Source organism: Muscardinus avellanarius (assembly GCF_963383645.1).
Source record: "Muscardinus avellanarius genome assembly, chromosome: 12".
NCBI classification, from domain to species: domain Eukaryota; kingdom Metazoa; phylum Chordata; class Mammalia; order Rodentia; family Gliridae; genus Muscardinus; species Muscardinus avellanarius.
Window position 1 is genome coordinate 60,236,096 of NC_137798.1, and position 23,576 is coordinate 60,259,671.

The 23,576-nt window shown below is 40.5% G+C and overlaps 1 protein-coding gene across 2 annotated transcripts in view; it reads right to left on the reverse strand.

Moving 5' to 3' along the window:
- Positions 1 to 21,042, reverse strand: part of WDHD1 (WD repeat and HMG-box DNA binding protein 1) — a gene marked incomplete at both ends in the record, with an annotated part of 77,023 nt that extends 55,981 nt beyond the window's left edge. The window contains 10 exons of one of the 2 annotated variants that reach the window (XM_080706968.1): positions 654 to 753; positions 3,700 to 3,841; positions 4,503 to 4,609; positions 5,788 to 5,880; positions 11,616 to 11,711; positions 14,335 to 14,385; positions 14,555 to 14,666; positions 16,391 to 16,542; positions 17,480 to 17,591; positions 20,966 to 21,042. In XM_080706968.1, coding sequence (XP_080563094.1) covers positions 654 to 753; positions 3,700 to 3,841; positions 4,503 to 4,609; positions 5,788 to 5,880; positions 11,616 to 11,711; positions 14,335 to 14,385; positions 14,555 to 14,666; positions 16,391 to 16,542; positions 17,480 to 17,591; positions 20,966 to 21,042 — 1,042 coding nt within the window. Of the gene's footprint in view, positions 1 to 653; positions 862 to 3,699; positions 3,842 to 4,502; positions 4,610 to 5,787; positions 5,881 to 11,615; positions 11,712 to 14,334; positions 14,386 to 14,554; positions 14,667 to 16,390; positions 16,543 to 17,479; positions 17,592 to 20,965 lie in introns of both variants that reach the window. The other variant, XM_080706967.1, reaches the window with a different exon arrangement.
- Positions 21,043 to 23,576: the final 2,534 nt, after the last annotated feature.

Below are 23,576 nucleotides of genomic sequence, written 5' to 3' on the forward strand. Positions count from 1 at the left end.
TTTGGGGATTCATTTCTTCTTTTTCTAGTTTCTTTAAACAGAGACTTAGCTGGGTGTGGTGGCACACGCTTGTAATCCCAGCATTTGAGAGGCTGAGCTAGGAGGATCCAAGTTTGAGGACAGCCTCAGCTACTTAGGCCCTCTGTAACTTAAAGAGACCCTTTTTCAATATAAAGAATGAAAACTAGGGCTGGAGGCTATAGCTTGGAGGTAGAATTCCCCTGGGTTCCATCCCCAGTACCACAAAAAACAAATACAAAACAAAGAAACAAACAAAAAACCAACAGAGACTTAGATCATTGATTGAAAGGTTTTTTTTCCCACAGAGAATTTAATGTTATAAATCCCTCTCTAAGTACTGCTTTAGCTACATTCCATAATTTGAATAATGATTTTGGTGGCTTTAAAAACTACAAAAACTGAGCTGGGCGTGGTGGCGCGCACTTGGGAGGCGGAGACAGGAGGATTGCACACGTTGGAAGCCAGCTGTACTGGCTTACGAGACACTGTCAAAAAAAAAAAAAAAAAAGGTCTGGAAGTGTAACCTGGAGGTAGAAGGTTTCCAGGAACCCCAGTACCACCAAAAAAACCTACCAAAACTGAAAATATCAGCCAACGAGGTGGATTATCATAGGAAAAGGTGAAATTCATACCAACTGAATTTTCGTCATCTTCTAGGATGTGACTTCGCTGTCGAGGACGACTTAAAGCCAGCGTAAGGTCATCCTCATCCTCATCATTGTTTATAATTCCTTTTGAGAAAGATGGAATCTCAACAGCATTGTCATTTAGAAAATCACCATTGTTTGTATCATCTCCATCAAAAAGATCACTGTAGTCCTTTTCCACTTTGCTAGATACCTTGAACAAATTAATATAAATTAGAATCCATTTGTGAATTATCAAAAAAAAACAATTACTTAGAGAGGCAATCTTTTTCTTTTTCCTTTCCTCTTCTTCTTTCTTCCTCTCTTTCTTGTGCTGGGGATGAAACCTAGGGCCTCATTCAGGTTAGGTGAGTGATTTGCCACTCAATTACATTCCCACCCCTGAAAAAGGCTTTTTCTTTCTTTTTTTTTTTTTTTTTGTAGTACTGTGGATTGAACCCAGGAGTTCTCTATCACTGAGCTATATTCCCAGACTTTTAAAAATATCTTTAATTTTGAGATAGGGTCTTGGTAAGTTGCCCAGGTAGTACTGCATACTTGTAATCCTAGCATTTGGGAGGCTGAGACAGGAGGATTGTAGTTCACCGCCAGTCTCAGCTACTACTAAGTGAGGCCCTCTATAACTCAGTGAGACCCTGTTTCAAAAAAAGAGGAAGAAAAAATAGAGCTGAAGGTATAACTCAGAGGTAGAATGACCCTGGGTTTCATTCCCAGTACCACAAAAAAATTCTTTTAAATTTATTTTTAGTAATGCTATACATATATATGTATTACTTGGTTTTATGTTCGCAAGGTTTATTTAAAAAATAAAGACAAGCTGGGTATGGTGGTGCAGTAGGCTTGTAATCCCAGTACTTGGGAGGCCCAAAGAGGAGGATATCAGGTTCTTGGCCAACCTCAGCTATGTAGTGAGGCCCTCTGCAACTTAGTAAAACCCTGTTTCAAAATAAATAATAAAAAATAGGGTTGGGGGTATAGCTTAAAGGTAGAATGCTCCTGGGTTCATTCTCTAGTACCACTAAATAAAAATAAATATATAAAAACAATCCTGGGTAGAGCCCTCAACTAACTTCTCTGCTACGTAAATTTTTCCCTCTCTAAAAGAGTTGTTTTTTGAATATTTTCTTCAATACTTTTTAATAATATTCCAACAATATTTAAAAATTTTTTTCTAAGTATTGGGGAGTGAACCCAGGTGTGTTCTACTTCCAAGCTATAAGGCTCAGCCCTTTGTGTTTTGAAATAGGGTCTTCCTAGGTTCCTAAAATTGTTCTTGAACCTGCAATTCCCCTATCACAGTCTCCTAAGTACTGAGATTACAGGCATGTGCCACTATGCTCTGCTCAGCTCTATTTTTTCTTTTCTTTTCTTTTTTTTTTTTTGGGGGGGGGTCTGGGGATGGAACCCAGGAGCATTCGACCTCCAAGCTACACCCCCTGCCCTATTTTTTTCCCTTTATTTTGAAACCAGGTCTCACTGAGGTGCAGAGGGCCTCACTAAGTAGCTGAGGCTGTCCACGAACCGCGATCCTCCAGTCTCAACCTCCCGAATGCTCGGATTACAAGTGTGTGCCACCACGCCCAGCTTATTTTTTCATTTTTAATTATATCTGTTTAGTAGATACTATTAACTTTCTTCTATGAAAGATGAGAATTTGATGTCCTTTTAACCACCTGTACCTCCAGGTATGCATGTACAATACTCTCTGACTCTAGTCCTCTCAATATAAATTCTCATTTTGGTTTAATTAATATACAGCATATGCTTGTAACCTAAGTAATTGGGAGGCTGAGACGGGAGGATGCAGGTTCCAGGACAGCCTCAGCAAATAGTGAGAATGTCATTAACTTAGTAAGACCCTGTTTCAAAATAAAAATAAAATAGGACTGGGGATATAGCTTGGAGGTAGAATACCCCTGGGTTCAATCCCCAGTGCCACACACACAAAAAAAGAGTACATGACTAAGCAGATAAGATGTATGAAACCGGGCATGGTGGCGCATGTGTGTAATCCCAGCATTTGGGAGGCTGAGATGGAGGACTGTGGTTTGCAGACAGCCTCAGGTACTTAGTGAGGACCTCCATAACTTAGTGAGACCCTGTTTCAAAATAAAGAGAAAAGATAGGGCACGGGGTGTAGCTTAGAAGTCAAATGCCCCAGGGTTCCATCCCCAGACCTGTAAAAAATTAATTTAAAATTAAAATAATTTAAAAAATATGTATGAAGCCAGGCGTGGTGGCACACGCTTGTAATTCCAGCATTTGGGAGGCTGAAACTGGAGGATCACGGTTTGTGGACAGACTCAACTACGTAGTGAGGTCCTCCGCAACTTAGACCCTTTTTTTTGGAAACCCTTCTATTTCTGGGCTACACTCCCGGACCTATTTTATACTTTTTAATTTGGAAACAGGGTCTCTTAAACCAGCGAGACTGGCTTCGAACCTGCGCTATCCTCCTGTCTCTGCCTCCCAACTGCGGGGATTACAAGCATATGCCATCACGCCCGGCTGAGACCCTGTTTTAAAATAAATAATAAAAATAGAGCAGGGGATGTGTCTCGGAGGTCAAATGTCCCTGGGTTGCATCCCCAGAACCGCCACCAAAAAAAAAAAAAAAAAAAAAAAATGTTTGAAGAACTCTAAGAAGAGTTAAAGAAAATTCAAAGCAGAAAAAATTTTACAGGCCAAATTCAAACCATTACAGCTGTGATCTCTATGGTTTAGCTATAAAACCTCAAAGTTAATAGCTCTAACTACCTAACAATCCCTCGAATACCAGGATACTAAGACAGAATTTAATAAAGGAAATTCCTTGGAAAGGCATTATATGCAGTGAAAAGCACTCCTTCGTAAAATTCATTTGGGAAATACTCAGTTGAACAAGTTTAAATAATTTTCTTTATTACTGAGCATCTAAGATAGTAACATGAACTGTAATTTAAAATGGCATAAGGTAGTTTGTAACGTCTTCGAAATGCATACAAACATAGCAACACTTTGAAGCAACTCTTCTATCATATTACTTTAATACCTTACTGCCTGATGTCTTTCCACGGAGGTCACAAACATTCTCCAGGAGCCCAAGGTTTCCCTCTGCATCAGTGTAAGCTATTCGACCATAAGTAGGATGCCACGCCAGGCCACAAATTGCATAACCTTTTTCATGCTTTACCCTAAAAATAAATGTGGGCTCTTAAAATACTGTCAAGAAAAATATAAACAACATAGCTCTTTCTATTTAGTTAGAAAAGGTAAAATGACTTTTGACAATTTAAGAGTTGTATTTTTTTTTTTTTTTTTTTTTTTGCGGGTCTTGGGCTGGAATCCAGAGGCATTTGACCTCCGAGCTACACCCCCTGCCCAATTTTTTATTCTTTATTTTGAAACAGGATCTCATTGAGTTGCAGAGGGCCTCACTATGTAGCTGAGGCTGTCCGCAAACTACGATCCTCAGGTCTCAGCCTCCCAAATGCTGGGACTACAAGTGTGAGCCACCACGCCTGGCTCTGTATTTTTCATTTTTAGTAACTTCATTACTAAAACTTTGAAATGTGCCAGGCATGGTGGTGCACGCTTGTAATCCCTGCACTTGGGAGGCAGAGACAGGAGGATCACGCAGGTTCGAAGCCAGTCTCACTGACTTAAGAGACGCTGTTTCCAAATTAAAAAAAAAAAAAAAAAAAATAGGTCTGGGAGTGAAGCCCGAAGGTAGAAGGTCCCTGGGTTCCACCCGCAGCACCACCAAAACAGAACAAAACAAAACAAAAAAAACTCGAAATTTTTCCTAAGAAAAGATGTAAATAAGTGAAAAATAAAAGATATATTGAATCATACCTTTCCACACAGTCTTTGGTTTCCACATTCCAAACTATAATTGAGCCATTAATGCTACCTGCAGCTAAATATTGCCCACAGGGAGACCAGGTTACTATATTGAGGGTCTAAAAAAAAAAGTTAATTAGTAATAATTTTGTATAATTTGAATCTAAATATATTATCCAATTCAAAATTTTATATCTCTATATTATTTCTAATTGCAATTATATAAGAATGACAAGACAAAGTCTAACTAGTTTTAACTTTCTTTTCATTAATAACCAAACATTACTAGCAGCTATTACTTTGTTTTCCATGAGAAAATTACACCAGCACAATTTTAAATGTAAACTCTAGAATGAGTAAACAAAGTGAAGCTTAGTGAAAGGTATTGCTGTCTTATAGAGCTTGTATTTACTTTACTGCAAAATATCCACACACATGGATGTATCAGAGAGCAAAAGACAATATAGATCAATAACCTTTCAAAGACTTTTAAGTCTCATTGAAATTCACCTAACAATAAAAACCAATTACTGATCATTCAAAAATAACTTGTTTTCATACGATGCTAGGGTTAAATTTGACTTCTTATAAAAGATTTTTTATAAAATCTAACAAAGAAGAAAGTTCAAAAAAATTTTTTTTTTTGGTGGTACTGGGAGTGGAACCCAGAGGCTTTCTACCTCCGAGCTATACTCCCAGACCTATTTTATATTTTATTTGGAAACAGAGTCTCGCTAAGTTGCTGAGAGCCTCATTAAGTAGCTGAGGCTGGCTTCGAACCTGCGCAATCCTCCTGTCTCAGCCTCCCAAGCATGGGAATTACAAGCGTGCGCCACCATGCCCGGCTTCAGACAAAATTTAACAAAACTCTTCTAGTGTCCAGTTACTAGTCAAATGAGGAAAAGTGAGGGGGCCGAAAAAGGACACTCGCAGACAGCATGGAGCTAGTCTTCACTTCTAGTATTTAATTGCTACTGTATTCACTAAGGTATGCACTAAATACTTTCTTTAACCTACTGAAAGTGTCACCTACAAAACCAACCTGAGAAGCCGGGTGTGGTGGCGCATGCTTGTAATCCCAGCATTGGGAGGCTGAGACCAGAGGATCACAGTTCGCAGACAGCCTCAGTTACTTAGTGAGGCCCTCTGCAACTCAGTGAGACCCTGTTTCAAACATAAAGAATAAAAAATAGGGCAGAGGGTGTAGCTCGGAGGTCAAATGCCCCTGGATTCCATCCCCAAACCCGGCAAAAAAGAACAACAAGAAACAAAACAAAACAAAACAAAAAAAACCAACCTGAGAGATAAAACTATCTGAAAGATCAAACTGATTACTCCAAGTTTCTCTTCTGTAGAGCTTTACAGATTTTTCCACAGGAACTGCCAGTAACTGTTAGAAAAGATAAACAATTTAAATAAAAGTATACATTAAACTCGTATTTATTTATTTATTTATTTATTTTTGGTGGTATTGTGGTTCCTGGAAACCCTTCTACCTCTGGGCTACACTCCCAGACCTATTTTTTATATATTATTTTTTATTTGGAAACAGTGTCTCCTAAGCCAGTGAGGCTGGCTTCGAACCTGCACCATCCTCCTGTCTCTGCCTCCCAAGCGCGGGGATTACAAGTGTGCGCCCCCACGCCTGGCCATTAAACTCATTTTAGGAAAAAGCATGGAAAAGGAAAATGGCACATAATTCATCCAGATACATTTAAAAAACATGAGAGCAGCCGAGCGTGGTGGCACATGCTTGTAATCCCAGCGCTTGGGAGGCTGAGACAGGAGGATCTCACAGGTTCGAAGCCAGACTCAGCTACTTAGTGAGGCTCTCAACAACTTAGTGAGACTCTGTTTCCAAATAAAGTATAAAATAGGTCTGGGAGTATAGCCTGGTGGTAGAAAGCCCCTGGGTTCCACCCACAGTACCATCAAAGAAAAAAAAAAAAAACAACAACAAAATATGAGAGCAAATTTTTTTATTATTTGGCAGTTAACAAAACTCGAGAAAATTGCTTAGCATTTTGATAAGCAAAAAACAGGTGATCATTATGGTTTGCACTTAACAGTTCTTAGGTAGTTCCTAGTATTTTTTTTTTCCATTTGTTTTATTTTGATGGTATTGGAGATTAAATCAGGGGCATTCTAGCTCTGAGCTATAACCACAGCCATGTATGTATGTATGTATGTATGTATGTATGTATGTGTATATTTACTTACTTATTTATTTATCTTGTGGCACTGGGCATTGAACTCAGGAGAATTCCACCTCTGAGCTACTCTCCTAGCCCTATTTTTTATTCTTTATTTTGAAACAGGATCTAAGTTGCTGAGGGCCTCACTAAGTAGCTGAGGCTAGCCATGAACCTGCAATACTCCTGTCTCAGCCTCCTAAGTATTAGGATTATAGGCATATACCACTATATGCAGCTGTTCCTGGTATATTGTGTGTGTGTGTGTGTGTGTGTGTGTGTTTGTGGTACTGATGGAACCCAGGGGCATTCTACCTCCGAGCTACACCTCCAGCCCTATTTTTTTATTTTTTATTTTGATACAGGGTCTCACTGAGTTGCAAAGGGCCTCACTAAGTAGCTGAGGCTATACTCAAACCACGATCCTCCTTTCTCAGCCTACCAAATTCTGAGATTACAAGCATGCGACACCACACCCGACTTGTTCCTGGTATTTTTAATATTTTAAGTATCTTAAAGAATTTTAAGGAACCTAGGATCTTTGGCTTGAAAACTTCATCTCAGGCAGGCGTGGTTGTTCACACTTGTAATACCAGAACTTAGCCAGGCGTGGTGGCGCATGTTTGTAATCCCAGCCTTTGGAAGGCTGAGACAGGAGGATAACAGTTCGTGGCCAGCCTCAGCTGCCCTCTGCAATTCAGTGAGACCCTGTTTCAAAATAAAGACTAAAAAATAGGGCTGGGGGTGTAGCTTGGAGGTAAATGCCCCTGGGTTCCATCCCTAGTACTGCAAGTAAATACACACACACACACACACACGCACGCACGCACACCAGAACTTGTGAGGCTATGACAGGAGGGTTGCAGGTTTAAAGCCAGCCTCAGCTAAACTTAGTGAGGCCCTCCACAATTTTGTGAGACCCTGTTTCCAAATAAAATTGGGTTGGGGATGAGGTAGAATGCTTCTAGGTTCAATCTCATGTCACAATAAAATTTAAAATAAGTAAAATAAGATAATATAAAACAAAATTTCATCTCACTTTGAAAGAAAAGATATTCCTAAATATCTTGGAAAAAAAAAGAAATGTATCTTCTTATGTATGCTTCCAAAGAAACAGACTAAAAGAAATAAATAACTCTTTAGGGGCCAAAGGTCTAACTCATTGGCAGAGTACATGCAACACGGCAGCCCTGAGTTCATAAATGAGGATCTGGGTTTGGGTTCAGTCCTGCTGGGCAGAGGAGGGAGAACACCTGTATATATTTTTTCCATACAAAAATGAAAAAATACGCACTGGATTTTCTTGAGCTCAACCACGCGCGCGCGTGCATGTGTATGTGTTACTTGTGATTGAACTCAGGGGCTATCAACCTCTGAGAAATACCCCCAGCCCTATTTTTTATTCTTTTTTTAAATTCTTCATTTTGAAACAGGGTCTCACTGAGTTGCAAAGGGCCTTGCTAAGCAGCTGAGGCTAGCCACAAACCTGCCATCCTCCTGTCTCAGCCTCCGAAGTACCGGGATTACAAATGTGCGCCACTACACCCAGATTTACTATCTATCCCTTTTTGAAGCAGGGTCTCACTGTGTTGCTGAGGCTGGCCTTAAAACTGTGATCCATCTGTCTCAGCATCCAAAGCACTGGGCTTCCAAGCTTGTACCACCAAATTCACCACATCATATTATTTCAAACATTTTCCCCTAATTAAGTCCTTTGTTCTCTAACCATACCATCTTTTATCATGTAAGATTATTGACTTTTCATATGACTAAGTTTATTATTTTTCCTGAAAAATTCAATGTGTATAGAAAGTTGAAAGAATAATACAGGAATTATCTACGTAGAGATTCACGTGGAAGGAAGCCTTTAAGTCTACCTTCAATGAGTCTCTCCTCCTGGCACTCCTGCCTCTGTGCCAATACCTTTACTAAATCTCCTCTTCTGCACCTTTACTATTCACTAAATTCCCATCTATACTTCTAACCATTTCTGTTTAATATGTGTATATTTATGAGCTGGTAGCAAAATTTTATCTTATTTTTATTTATTTATTTTTTTGGTGGTACTGGGGGTGGAACCCAGAGGCTTTCTACCTCCGGGATATACTCCCAGACCCATTTTATATTTTATTTGAAAACGGTCTCACTAAGTTGCTGAGAGCCTCACTAAGTAGCTGAGGCTGGCTTGGAACCTGTGCGATCCTCCTGTCTCAGCCTCCCAAGAGCAGAGATTACAAGCGTGCGCCACCACGCCTGGTTCAAAATTTTAATTCTTATAGTTTTTAATATCTAATTGAATTAGATTCTTTTCATGATTTTTGTCTAATATTTTGTTTCCACATAGACTTATTAATTTATTTATTTTAGTGGTAGTAAGGATGGAACCCAGGGGCATTCTACCTTCGAGCTAAACCCAGCCTTATTTTTTTTTATTCTTTATTTTGAAACAGGGTCTCACTAAGCAGCTGAGGCTGTCCATAAACTGCAATCTTCCTGTCTCTGCCTCCCAAATGATGGGATTACAAGCGTGTGCCATCATGCCTGGTTTCCACGTACACTTTTTTTTTTTTTTTTGTGGTACTAGGGGTGGAACCCAGGGGCTTTTCCACCTCTGGGCTATACTCCCAGACCTATTTTATACTTTATTTGGAAATAAGGTCTCACTACGTTGCTGAGAGCTTCGCTAAGTAGCTGAGGCTGGCTTTGAACCTGTGCGATCCTCCTGTCAGCCTTCCAAGCATGGGGATTACAAGCGTGCGCCACCATGCCTGGCCCACAGAGACTTTAAAATGAACTTTATTTTGGTCCTTCTGAACAGCTTGTTGAGATTTATACTTAAATTCTGTCAAAACTATTGATTTAGGGAAGAACTGTTATCTTTATGTGCACCAAAATTCTTTTCAGTCTGATGTGATCGCACATGCATATAATCTCAGTAACATGGGAAGCCGAAGCAAGAAGATTCCAAGTTCAAGGCCAGCCTCAGCAATATAGCAAGAACCTCTCTCAAAATAAATAAAAAAGGGGCCAGGGCCAAGTGTGGTAGCACATACATGTAATTCCAGTATCTGGGAGACTGAAACACAAGAATCGTAAGTTTGAGGCCAACCTTAGCAACTCAGGGAGACCTTGTTTCAACATAAAAAATAGAAGAGGGGTGAGCATAGAATGTAGCTCAGAGGCAGAACATCCCTGAATTCAATCCTCAGTATCACAAAAACAGGAGAATGAGGGGAGGCTGGGGATGTAACTAAGCACCCTCCCCAAGAAATTATGAGAATGGGATTTATTTTTCTATTATCTAAATTTTCTTCATATAAATTGTTCACCATTTTATTGTATGTTTCTTCATATTATTTTTACTTAACAGTAAATGCAAGCCGGGCGTGGTGGCACACGCTTGTAATCCCCACACTTGGGTGGCAGAGACAGGAGGATCACGCAGGTTCGAAGCCAGCCGCGCGCACTGGCTTAGGAGACCCTGTTTCCAAATAAAAATGTAAAAATAGGTCTGGGAGTGTAGCCCGGAGGTAGAAGGGCTTCCAGGAACCCCAGTACCACCAAAAAAAACAAAAACAACAACAACAACAACAACAACAACACAGTAAATGCATTATTTTCTTTTTCCATATTTTACATACAGCTACAGTTTGTATATAGGATTGGTTATACACACACACACACACACACACACACACACATAATTTTTTGTAGTACTTGTGATTCAACCCAGAGTCATTCTACCACTGAGCTACACTCCCAGCCCTATTTCTTATTTTTATAGTGAAATAGGGTCTCACTAAGGTATGGAGGGCCTCATTAAGTAGCTGAGGCTGGCTGTGAACCTGAGATTCCCTGTCTCAGCCTCCCAAGTACTGAAATTACAAACATGCACCACCACACCTGGCTTGGTTTTATACACTGATTATGCTTCTAGCTACCATTATAAATTTTCTTCCTTCTTGTTCTGTTTTATTTTCTTTTTACTGTGGGGAGGTTGAGCCCAGGCTTTCTGAGTACATACCACATAAGTGCTGTACCATTGCCAGGCATTGTGCTACCTGCCTGTAATCTCAACAGCTATGCAGACTGAGTCAGAGGATAGCAAATTTTAGGCCAGCTTGGACAACTTAGTGAGACTCTGTCTCTAAATTAAAAATAAAAAGGGTTAGCCGGGCGTGGTTGTACATGCTTGTAATCCCAGTACTTGGGAGTCTGAGAAAGGAGGATGACAAGTTTGAAGCCAGCCTCAGCTACTTAGTGAACTTAGTGAGACCCTGTTTTCAAATAAAATATAATATAGGTCTGGTAGTATAGCTTGGAGGTAGAAAGCCCCTGGATTTCATTCCCAGCAACCCCCTCCACACATATAAAATGCTAAGGTTACAGTTCAGTGGTAAAGTACGCCTGGTTTAACTCCTAGTACTACAAAAGAAAAAAGTGCTCTACCACTAAGCTATATCCCTGGCTTCTGAATTTTCTCATTATTAATAACAGTTTTCTTGCCCAACTGATTTTCTTGGAATTTTCTCATATATAAGCATTTCATTTTCAAATAATGAACATCTTCCTTCATTTCCAACCTCTCATAAATTTGTTTGTTTGTTTTTAGGATAATAAAAGGTTTATGTAGGGAAGTGGGAGCATAACTTAAGAGAAAAATGTTACATATTACCAGTAAAAGAGGACATAAGACTTTTAAACTAAAACAAGAATTTTTAAAAAATATTTGGTAGTTCATGTAAAACATATATTTCAAAAAAAATTTTTAAAGAGATTAAATGTTTCCTAAAGCATTTCAATATTAATTCTTTGGCTTGGGCCCTAAAATTGCATCTGAATGAAACAGTCACATTAAAAAAAAACTATTCTTACATTCAAAGGAGATAAGAACTAGAAGAAATAATTCAAAGGTTGAAAAAGAATTACATACCTTCCCACTTTTTGGCTGCCAAGCAAGTCTGCAGATGGATTTTGCATTTATCACATCGTTGCATTTTTGTAGCAGTGGCCAACTAATAACACAAGTCTGATATTTGAAAAAAGAATATTAATTTCCCCTTATGAAAATTCTCCCGCCAAAATATATGCAAAACTGAGTACATTTAATAGGTGGTTTCTTCAAAGTGACACACATCTCAGAACAAAGCAACTTAATATAATTTGATTATAATACCTAATTAACCTAAATTGCTTAAAGTTCTTCAGAGTTATGAAGAGTACAATTCTTAATACTTAAGAGCATTTTGTTTATTGTAGAATAAACAAAAATAAACTCACTGATTAAAACATATATATATTAAAAAAAACTCAGCTGGGCATGGTGGCGTATACCTGTAATCCCAGTACTTGGGAGGTTGAGACAGGAAAATAACAGGTTCAAGACCAGTCTCAGTAAATTAGTGAGGCTTTCAGTAACTTAGCAAAACCCAGAGTCAAAAGAAAAATTTAAAAAATGGACTGGAGCCAGGCGTAGTGGCACACACTTGTAATCCCAGTACTTGTGAGGCTGAGACAGGAGGATGGCAGGTTCTTGGCCAGCTTCAGCTACTTAGTGAGGCCCCCTACAATTTAGCAAGACCCTGTTTCAAACTAAAGAATAAAGCCGGGTGTGGTGGCACATGCTTGTAATCCCAGCATTTGGGAGGCTGAGACAGGAAGATCCGGGTTCAGACAGGCTCAGCTACTTAATGAGGCCCTTTACAACTCAGTGAGACCCTTTTTCAAAATAAAGAAAAAAAAAATAGGGCTGGGGCGTGTAGCTCAGAGGTAGAATGCCTCTGTATTCCATCCTCAGTAATGCAAAATAAATAAATAAATAATAAAAAATAGGGCTGGGGGTGTAGCTTGGAAGTAGAATGTCCCTGGGTTCCATCCCCAGTACTGGGGGGGGGAAAAAATGTGGACTGGGGGTATATCTCAGAGGTAGAATGTCACTGGGTTCAATACCCAGTAACACACACACACACACACACACACACACACACACACACACTCACTCTCTCTCTCTCTCTCTCTCTCTCTCTCTCTCTCTCTCTCTCCCCCCCCCACCCCAACTTGGTGTTGAAATCCTTATTTATTATTTTTTTATTTATTTTGGTGGTACTGGGGACTAAACACGGGGCACTTTAATTCTGAGCTACACCCTCAGCCCTATTTTACCTTTTATATGGAAACAGGGTCTAAGTTGTTGAGGCTGGCATTAAACTTGCAATTATTCTGTTTCAGTCTCCCAAGTACTGAGATTACAGGTGTACACGCCACCATGCCCAGCTAATGTTAAAATCTAAATATGTTGTCAGGCATGGTGGCACACACCTATAATCCCAGTACTTGGGAGGTTGAGACAGGAAAATTACAGGTTTAAAGATAGCCTCAGCAACTTAGTGAGGCTCACAGCAACTCAGTGAGACCCAGTTCCCAAATAAAAAATAAAATAGGGATTAGGGTATAGCCCAGAGATAGAAGTCCCCTGGGAGCTGGGCATGGTGGCTCACACTTGTAATCCCAGCATTCAGGAGGCTGAGACCGGAGGATCCAGCCTCAGCTACTTAGTGAGGCCCTCTGCAACTCAGTGAGACCCGGTTTCAAAATAATAAAAAATAGGGCAGGGGATATAGCTTGGAGGTCAAATGCCCCTGGGTTCCAGCACCAGACCTGCCAAAAAAGAAGTCCCCTGGGTTCCACCTCTAGCGTGTGTGCGCGCGCGCACATACACACACACACACACACACACACACACACACACACACACACACACACAGTGATATATCTACAAAAATAAATGAAACTTGAAAAGTCTACCACAAAACGTTAAGATGTCAAAGATCTAAAGAGTGTAAGAATAAAGGAAAGGAACTGTTGTTACTAAAGTATATATAGAGTGAATATTTTCCTCATCAGCCATATTGTTTCTTTCTTTTTGTGTGTGTGTGGTATTGGGGATTGAACCCAGAGGCATTCTACCTCCAACTTACACTGCCAGCCCTATTTTATCCTTTATTTGAAACAGGGTCTCATTAAGTTGTGAAGGGCCTCACAAGTTGCTGAGGCTAGCAATGAACCTATAATCCTCCTGTCTCAGCCTCCCAACTACGGAGATTACAAGTGTGTGCCACCATGTCTGGATACCCTTTGAGATATAAAGCTTAAAAAGTAAAATGTAAAGCTATAATTCCCCTTGTGGATGGTTACAAAAGTAATTAGTCAGCGGGAGTGGTGGCATGTGCTTGTAATCCCCGTGCTTGGGAGGCTGAGACAGGAGGATCGCATGGGTTCGGAGTCAGCCTCAGCTACTTAGTGAGACCCTGTTTCCAAATAAAATATAAAAATAGGTCTGGGAGTATAGCCCGGAGGTAGAAAGCCTCTGGGTTCCACCTCCAGTACCACCAAAAAAAAAAAAAAAAAAAAGGGAAAAGAAAAAAGCAATTAGTCGTTAACACATTTTTTTTCTTTTGCATTACATTATTTTGCAGTTTGGTCACAGAAACAATATTTACTACTACTTGAAGAGACAAAATATAATAAAACAATAACTATGAAACAAACTATAATGAAATATAACTATCAATTTGGCCCAATAACACAATGTGTAATACCCAATATATAACAGAAGCGAGCAAAAAGTTTTAGTTTCAAATAGATGAGTTTACCTGATCTGAAATTTGCCATACTCTAACAGATCCATCGCAACTAGCTGATGCCTGCAGAAATAAACAATAGATTTCTCTATAGTTTACAGCCATAATACTGCATGCAAACTGGCTTAATTAAATCAAATAATCTTTTTAACAATTGGGTGAAGTTTTCTGCTAATTCTCTCACAATTCTAAACACACGCAAGAAAACAAAAAGAAAGGGAAAAATAATTACCAGAAAGTTGTCCTTAGGGTCAAAAGAAAGACTTAAAACAGGGGCTTCATGTCCTCGAAATGTTTTCTGTTGGCTGCTATCCATCACATCCACAATTTTGACAAGAAAATCACTAAAAAGAATAAGAATAGTGCACATGAATAACCAATATAAAAGACTCTCTTAAAAGCTATGACTCAATATTGCAATATCACAAGAATAAATGATTTAATTTCCTTATAGCAATTTTCAAAATCTAGCACCAAAATTTAATAACTTACCTTTTAGTTTTGCTCTATAAAGATGCTGAAAACACAAGTCAAGATTTCCCATTATGCTAAAATATAAACACTTCCTAAATTTCCTCTTTAGTTATAACCTAAGCTTCCATTATGTGCTAATCTAATTACAGCCACAATCATTTTAAAAAGTACTATGCAACTCCATCAATTATATTTTTCCTATGACAAATGAGCCTCAAAAGGATCTGCCAGCCAGGTGTGGTGGCACATACTTGTACTCCCAGTACTTGAGAGGCAGAAACAGGAGATTGCAGGTTCAAGGACAGCTTCCGCCATGTAACAACTCTCAGCAACTGAGTGAGACCATGTTTATTAAAGAAAAACATTGGGCCGGGTGTGGTGGCGCACGCTTGTAATCCCCACACTTGGGAGGCAGAGACAGGAGGATCGCGCAGGTTCGAAGCCAGCCTTGCTGGCTTAAGAGACCCTGTTTCCAAATAAAATATAAAATAGGTCTGGGAGTGTAACCTGGAGGTAGAAGGGTTCCATTCCCAGTACCACCAAAAAAAAAAAAAAAAAAAAAAAAAAAAAGAAAAGAAAAAAGGAGGTGTAGGTTCAATTCCCAGTATCACAGAGTGAGATAGAACACCTGCCAAACTTATAAGTATACATTCCAAGTTATACATAAAACCATTTTAAAATTTTTTTGGTGGTACTGGGGACTGAACTCAGGGCAGTCTACCCTGAGCTACAACCCTAGGCCTATTTTATTTTTTGTGTTTCTAAACAAGGTATCACTAAGTTACTGAGTCTCCTTATATTACTAAGACTGTCCTCAAATCTGCAATCCTCCTGTTTCCCTTTTGGTATGTGTGGTACTGGGGATTGAACTCAGGGGCATTCTACATCCAAGCTATTCTCCAAGCCCTATTTTTATGCTTTATTTTGAAACAGGGTCACACTAACTTGAGAAGTGCCTCACTAAGTTGCTGAAGATGGCCTCAAACCTTCAATCCTGCCTCAGCCTTCCAAGTATTAGGGTTACAGGTAACCCTAATACTTGGCTCTGTCCCCATCTCTTAAGTACTGGGATTAGCAGTATATACCACCATGCCTGGCTTAATTTTTAAATCTGTATGAACTTATCTCCTTTACTCAATCTATTTTTAGCATTTACTAAATAGGTTGTCTGCAAAGCAAGTTATTTCAATTCACAAAAATGAAGCCTTATGCTGGGCGTGGTGGTGGTGCATGCTTATAATCCCTGCATTCGGAGGCTGAGACCTGAGGATAGCAGTTCGCAGACAGCCTCAGCCACTTAGTGAGGCCATCTGCAACTCAGTGAGACCCAGTTCCAAAATAAAGAATAAAAAATAGGGCAGGGGATGTAGCTTGGAGGTCAAATCCCCCTGGGTTCCATCCCCAGGCCCGCAAAAAAAAAAAAAAAAAAAAAAAAAAAAGCCTTAAAAAAAATTCTACTAAATAAACAACTTGAATATAAAAGTGAAATGACAATGATAACAACAAAATAAATGTTCTTAGAGTCCTACAAAACAAATGAACAAGGTCTTCTTCTTCTAACATTATTTTCTTTTCTGATGTTAAATATTCTTACCTGGATCCAGCAGCAATTTTAGTGCCATCCTCATTAAAGACCACATGGTTTGCATTTGTAGTGAAGCGAGTCAGTATACCATCTGGAATTCCTTCGGGAAATGTGTGGACTTGAATAGTGTTATTAGAAACTGCAGTGACCAATTTTCCATTCTAAACAAAAAATAAAGAAATACTGACATAAGAAATTCAAATCAACTGGGAATATTTCCACTGTTAAAAATCCTGAAGAAAAAAAAAAGAGAACTTCATAAATGTAGCTCGTGTCAAGAGAAAAATCAACAATGTACAATTTTTTTGAAATGTATATTGGTACAAAACATTTGCCAGCTTTAGAACACTGATTTTAGTGTTCAACGGCCAGTCTTTTAGCCTCCAATTTTTCTTTTACTTCTGGTAAGAAAAATATTTAAGCAGTACTTTTATGGATCACAAATATAATAAAAATGAAGAAAACTTGAGAGCTTTTTGGAGAAAAGTTTCAATGAGGAAAGGGCATCAGAACCATGGCCACCAAAGTACTTCTCTGTTTACTGAATGAAACCACTATATCTTTTTGGACTGAGTTAATTAAGTCTAAACGTAGAATCCATGGCAGAGTGGAGTGATGTAACTATAAGCAAAGGATTGTGACAATCTCCAGAACCTAGAAGACAGGCATGGAATGGATTCTCCCCCACAGCTTGAGGAAGAGCCAATCCTGCTGACATGACAACTCGATTTCAGACATCTTGCCTCCTAAAATGTGATGCAATTATTTTCTGGTGTTTTAAACCACCAAGTTTGGAGCCGGGTGTGGTGGTGCACGCTTGTAATCCCAGCACGTTGGAATTTGAGACAGGAGGATCGCACAGGTTCGAAGCCAGCGTCAGCTACTAGGTGAGGCTCTCAGCAACTTAGTGAGACCCTGTTTCCAAATAAAATATAAAATGGGTCTGGGAATATAGCCTGGAGGTAGAAAGCCTCTGGGTTCCACCCCCAGTACCACTTAAAAAAAAAAAAAAAGAAAAAAAAAGAATTTAAAAAAAATAGGGCTGGGGTGGAGCTTGTAGGTAGAATGACCCTGGGTTCTATAAAGGGTTTTTATTACCTTTAATGCACATGAATATGCCTTTTCTCCAACATTAATGGACTTAGGATCATCATCATCCAGGTCTTCCCAAATCCTCACATCACCATCACTTCCGCAAGTCACAATACAACTGTGAAGGACAGATACACATTTACCTAGTCTTAGGCGTATAATGTGTGTGTGTGTGTGTGTGTGTGTGTGTGTGTGTGTAACTGGGGATTGAACCCAGGGGCACTCTTCCTCTGAGCTACACCTCAGCCCCTTTTGTTTTTTGTTTTGAAACAAGGTCTCATTAGGTTGCTGAAGCTGTCCTGAAAGCTGTGATCTTCCTGTCTCAGCTTCCCAAATATTGGGATTACAGGTGTTTGCCACCGCGCCCAGACATGTTAATTTTTGAAAATGTTTCCTTTTTGCTAGGCATGGTGACACACATTATAATCCCAGTACTTGGGAGGCTAAGACAGGAAGGAGTATCACAGGTTCTAAGTCAGCCTCAGCAACTTGTGAGACTGTTTTAAAAAAAAGGGGAGGCAGACCTTGTGTACAAACCCTAATACCCTCCCCCCACCATGCAAAAGCTTTCTTCATATGTATTTTATTACATTTTACTTTTTTGTGTGTGTGGTACTGGGGTTTGAAACCAGGGATATTCTACCTCTGAGCTAGACCCCTTATCCTTTTTAATTTTTAATTTGAAGCAGAGTCTCACTAAGTCACTGAGGCTGGCCTCAAACCTGAAATCCTCCAGTCTCAGCCTCCCAAGTACTGGGATTACAGGCATGTGTCACCACAACCGGCTACCTACATATATGTTTTAAAGGAAATCAAGCAGCCAGGTGTGGTGGTGCACGCTTGTAATCCCCACGCTTGGGAGGCGGAGACAGGAGGATCATGCTGGTTCAAAGTCAGCCTCGCTGGCTTAAGAGACCCTGTTTCCAAATAAAAATATAAAATAGGTCTGGGAGTGTAGCCCGGAGGTAGAAGGGTTTCAGGAACCCCAATACCACCAAATAAATAAATAAATAAATAAATAATAAATAAATAAATGGAATCAAGCTATTAGCCATTACTTTTTCTCAATTTATACAATCAAACCTTAATAACAAAGGTTGTTAACTTCCTATCCTATAAAATCAAGGTAAGTTTAATGTTCTCTACAGTTCTTTCTTGGCACAAATTATTTCTAATAGAAAGAAAAAAGTTTTTGTGTGTGTGGTACTAGGGATAAAATACAGGCTCTTTCTACCTCTGAGCTATACTCTCAGCCCTATTTTTAATTCTTTATTTTGAAACAGGGTCTCACTGAGTTGCAAAGGGCCTCACTAAGTAGCTGAGGCTGTCCTCGAACCGAGAACCACGATCCTCTTGTCTCAGCCTCTCAAGTGCTGGGATTACACGCATGCACCACCACACCCGGCTTGATACAAAAAAATTTTAATATTTGTTGAATAAATAAACCGATGGATGCATGAGTTCGATTGCCCAAAGGAGATTACCCTAATGGCTTCCTGTATCTGTCATAACTTGTCTTAGCAGTGTTACTGATAGAACCCAGAGTCTCATACATCCTAGGCAAATACTACCCTGGGCTACTACCCCAGCCCTATAAACTGTTTTTGACCTTTAATCTTCCCAGTGCTTTTACTCACTCAGTGTATATTCTATCTGTGCACATACAAAAAACAAAAAATAAAATAATCATATAGTAAATGGCAAAAAGCACACCACATAAAGCATGCATGTGCACATGCACACACACACAAAATTAGTCTTAGATAAATTTGTGTGTTCAAGTGGTATTGGGATGGAACTCAGGGACACTCTATCACTGAGCTACACCTCCAATGCTATTTTATATTTCGAAACAGGGTCTTGCTAAATTGCTGAAGTTGAAGCTGGGCATGGTGGCACATACCGCTTGTAATCCCAGCATTTGGGAGGCTGAGACTGGAGGATGGTGGTTTGAGGACAGCCTCAGATACTTAGTAAGGACCTTTGCAACTCAAAGAGACCCTATTTCAAAATAAAGGATAAAAATTAGGACTGGAGATGTAGCTCAGAGGTAGAATGCCCCTGGGTTCCATCCCCAATACTGCAAAAAAAAAAAAAAAAAGCTGAGGTTGGCCTGGAACTTGCAACCCTATCTTAGCCTCCCCCAAAATTGAAATTACAGGTATATGTCACTATGCCCAGCTTTCTTTCCACTCTTTGGACCTCATCTGAAACAACACTTCCCCAGAGCTTTCCCTAACTCCTTAAACTAGATCAGCTTCTCTTACATATGCTGATGACTACATGTACCACTTAGTATTTCTTTTCCTTTTTTTTTTTTTTTTTTTTTTGGTGGTACTGGGGGTGGAACCCAGGGGCTTTTCTACCTCTGGGCTATACTCCCAGACCTATTTTATACTTTATGTGGAAACAGGGTCTCACAAAGTTGCTGAGAGCCTCACTAGGTAGCGGAGGCTGGCTTTGAACCTGTGGGATCCTCCTGTCTCAGCCTCCCAAGCGCTGGGATTACAAGAGTGTGCCACCATACCCAGCTTCCACTTAGTATTTCTAAATAATTTTTTTTTTTTGGTAATTTAAGCTTGATACCTGTCAGTCCAAAAAGACCTTAAGCTTCTAAAGGAAAGGATAAAACCTTATTTGCAATATTTTATCTCTAGCCTCCAGCAAAGTAGACACACATTCTTTTTTCAATGATCAATCAACATAGAAGTGGCAGTGGAAGCCACAAGACTGGACAGTGGCAGTGGAAGCCACAAGAATGCGATTTAGAAAGATAAAAAAAAAAGGACCAGAACAGCTAGCGCTTGGGAGGCTGGGACAGGAGGATCGCACAGGTTCAAAGCCAGCGTTAGCTACTTAATGAGGCTCTCGGCAACTTCGTGAGACCCTGTTTCCAAATAAAGTATAAAATAGGTGGTCTGGGAGTATAGCCCGGGGGTAGAAAAGCTCCTGGGTTCCACCCCCCAGTACCACAATAAATAAATAAATAAATAATAAAAAAGGACCTGAACGACCCTCGGATATCACTGTTTAGAAATCAAGAGAAAAATCAGTTTTTTTTTTAAGTCAGAAAGTTACATATTTTACAACAGCCAAAAGGGAAATGCATCACTATAGGCAATGGAGAGTGTCATACCAAACAGAAGGATAGACCATGCACTGCGTCTGACAAGCAGGCAGCAGATCCAGCGATTTGACTAAATTAATGTGAGATGGAGTAAATAAAAATATTGGAAGGGGCGGGGTAGGCTGGCATCTTTCTGACTCCCGTGGGAATCAAATTCTTACTTTTCTGATACATTAAAACTGCCATGAGTGTCCAAATCAACCCACTAACCTACATAAAGGAAATACATGTTCTTTTTCCGATTCCAACATTATTCCCCTCTATCTGCAAGACATTTCAGGCTGGCTCCATATACACCATTGTAAGAACTAAATACTCTAATATCTACACCTGACACATTCTTTCCTTTTCTCAAAGAAGCCTACCTCCCAGAATCATCGAAACAGACGTCCGTGTGTCCTTCTGTGTGGCCATATCTCATGGGCTTCTGAGTGGCCGGCATCTTTTCCTTTCTCTATCCGAAAATGTGTTTAAAAGCTAATCTTATACTTTAAAAGGAGAGGAAAGCAGGAAGATGGGAGGCAAGTTGGTCCCCCAGGCACACTCTCCGCAGCCCGGTTCCCCAAACCCGACGGCCGCCAGCAGGACAGCGCAGAGGGTCAGTCTCGGGGCCAGCCGGGGAGGGGACACGCTTCTCCTTGGCGGGCGCGGGCCGCGGGCTGAGGACTCAGGCGGCGAGGGAGCCTCCGCGCCCGACGCAGACCAGGGAACCAGCGCCCGCGCCCCGCGGCTTCCCGCGCTCCGCGCGCCCGGCTCACTGCGCCTGCGCGGCCCGCCCACGCCCCGCGCGGTCCCGACCCAGGTCGCAGGGCGGTGGCGTCAGCGGCGCGCCGGCCGCGGGGCGCGCAGCGGGCAGCCGGGGAGCCAGCCGCGAGGGAGCGGAACCCGGAAGTGGCGGCGGAGCCGGGGGAGCGGACGGGGGCGGAGACCGCCAAATCCGAGAGCGAACCGGGCGTGGAGGGGAGGGGCGCGAGGCTGGCCGAGAGGCGTCCGCCTGACCTGGTCTGCACGCCGTGCGGGAGCGGCGGGGCCTTCTTTCTTCGCTTCAGCGGGCCCCGGCTGTGATGGCGATGGTGATGGCGGTGCTTACTCTCAGGACGGCGCCAGCAAAGCTGCGCTCCGGCAGGTGAGTGGAGGAAGGGTGGTCCCTGCTTGCCCTTGCAGGCCGGGGTCTCGCTTCTGCCTTCTGAGCTCTCCGCCCATATCCGGATCCTAGAACAGATCCAGCTCCTAGGGGCGCGGTTCGAGCCGGATCTTTGGGCCTTATCTTTAAAGAAAAGGAAAGCGAGACCTTGTAGAGCCTTTAGTTCTGGCATCCTTGAAGCCTTCACCTTGACTCTTTTGTGGGAAGAAAAGATTCGTTAATACTTGTTTCTTACGACTCTATTCCAGATAGTCCTCTAAACAAGTAACTCGTGTTTCCTTATTCTGTTCCCATTTCAAGTTCCCTGAAGGTCTAAAAGAAGAGTGGGAAGTCAAAGATCCTTGGAATCCTTGTTAAAGTCTCGAGCATCAAGTTTATGCTCTTTCGTCTTCAAACTCACCATTTTAGTAGATCGCTCTGTGAAGAAAATCTTCTCAATGATAATCTTTCACTAGTATTTATCTTTGAAAGTTTGTCTGCACCTTTGTGGTGCCCACCTTTCAATTTCAATCAGCCTTATTTTATGACCTAAATGAGACTTTTTCCGTGGTGGGAGATTTCCCTATTTTTCAATCTAGTACCATTGTGAAAAGTTACACGCTCAGTTGAAGCTAGACTGGTGTTCTTACCCTGATGGTATCGTCTGAGGCGTTGTTAAGTACTGTGGCTCCAAATATGTTTACTAGACATTGAGGTTTGTATATATGAATGAAAAAGAAAAATGGTTCAAAAAAAAAAACCTTGGGATTTCTGGGAGGATAACCCACCTTTCATTTCCCACACAAAGGTACCTGAGATGCTGCTTTCTGAATAACTTTTTGGACTGCATTAATTTTTTAGATAGATTGATTTATACTTTTTTGTCCAAGTAACTTCATGTCACTGGATCGAATGGCTGGTTCAAGATGAACTCTATCATTCGTCTCTAATTTGAATAAATCATAAGACTTCAGGTAATACTATTCAGAGCTCAGCATAAGAAGGATCTGCAAATTGAAACGAGTTACAGCTATAAAATAACTTTAGATGTAGTATATGTCATACCATCTAAATTTGAAAATATGAGTGATGTCCACCCAGCTTTCTCTTTGCTTTAGCAATCAAGCCATTTGAATTTGCAGGTTAAGAAAAATTTCCTTTGCGAATATCACATGTATGAATGAGCTTAGGGTTAAACAGCCCTAGGTTTTAATTTTAGCTTTGGCATATTGTGTAATCTTGAGTAAGCTTTACCTTATGAATGTCATATTCTTGATCTCTAAAAGGATATTACACAGTTCCACCAAATTGTTGAGTACATATGTATAAAAGTAATTTTTACTAATATCTCACATTACTAATGGAGTACTTTAAGTGGATAGCTAGTGTGGGTGTTTGTTTGTTTGTTGCCATATTGGGGATTGAACCCAGGGGTATTCTACCTCCAAATTACACCCCTAGCCCTATTTTTCATTCTGTATTTTGGAATAGGATCTCACTAAGTGGCAGAGTATTAAAATGATTTTTTTTTTTTTTTGTGGTACTGAAGATTGAACTCAGAGGCATTCTATTTCAAGCTATATCCCCAGCCTAATTTCTTTATTTCTTATTTGGAAACAGAATCTGGATAGGTTGATGAAAGTCTCACTACTTGCTGAGGCTGTCCTCAAACCTGTGATCCTCTTGTCTCAGCCTCCCAAGTGCTGGGATTACAGGCATACACCACCAAACCCAGCAAAAAAAAAAAAAGGCCAGGCATGGTAACACGTGTTTGTAATCTCAGTATTTATGAGGCTGAGACAGAGGGAGGATCATAGATTTGCTGCCAGCCTCAGTATGTTCAGATTTTTACC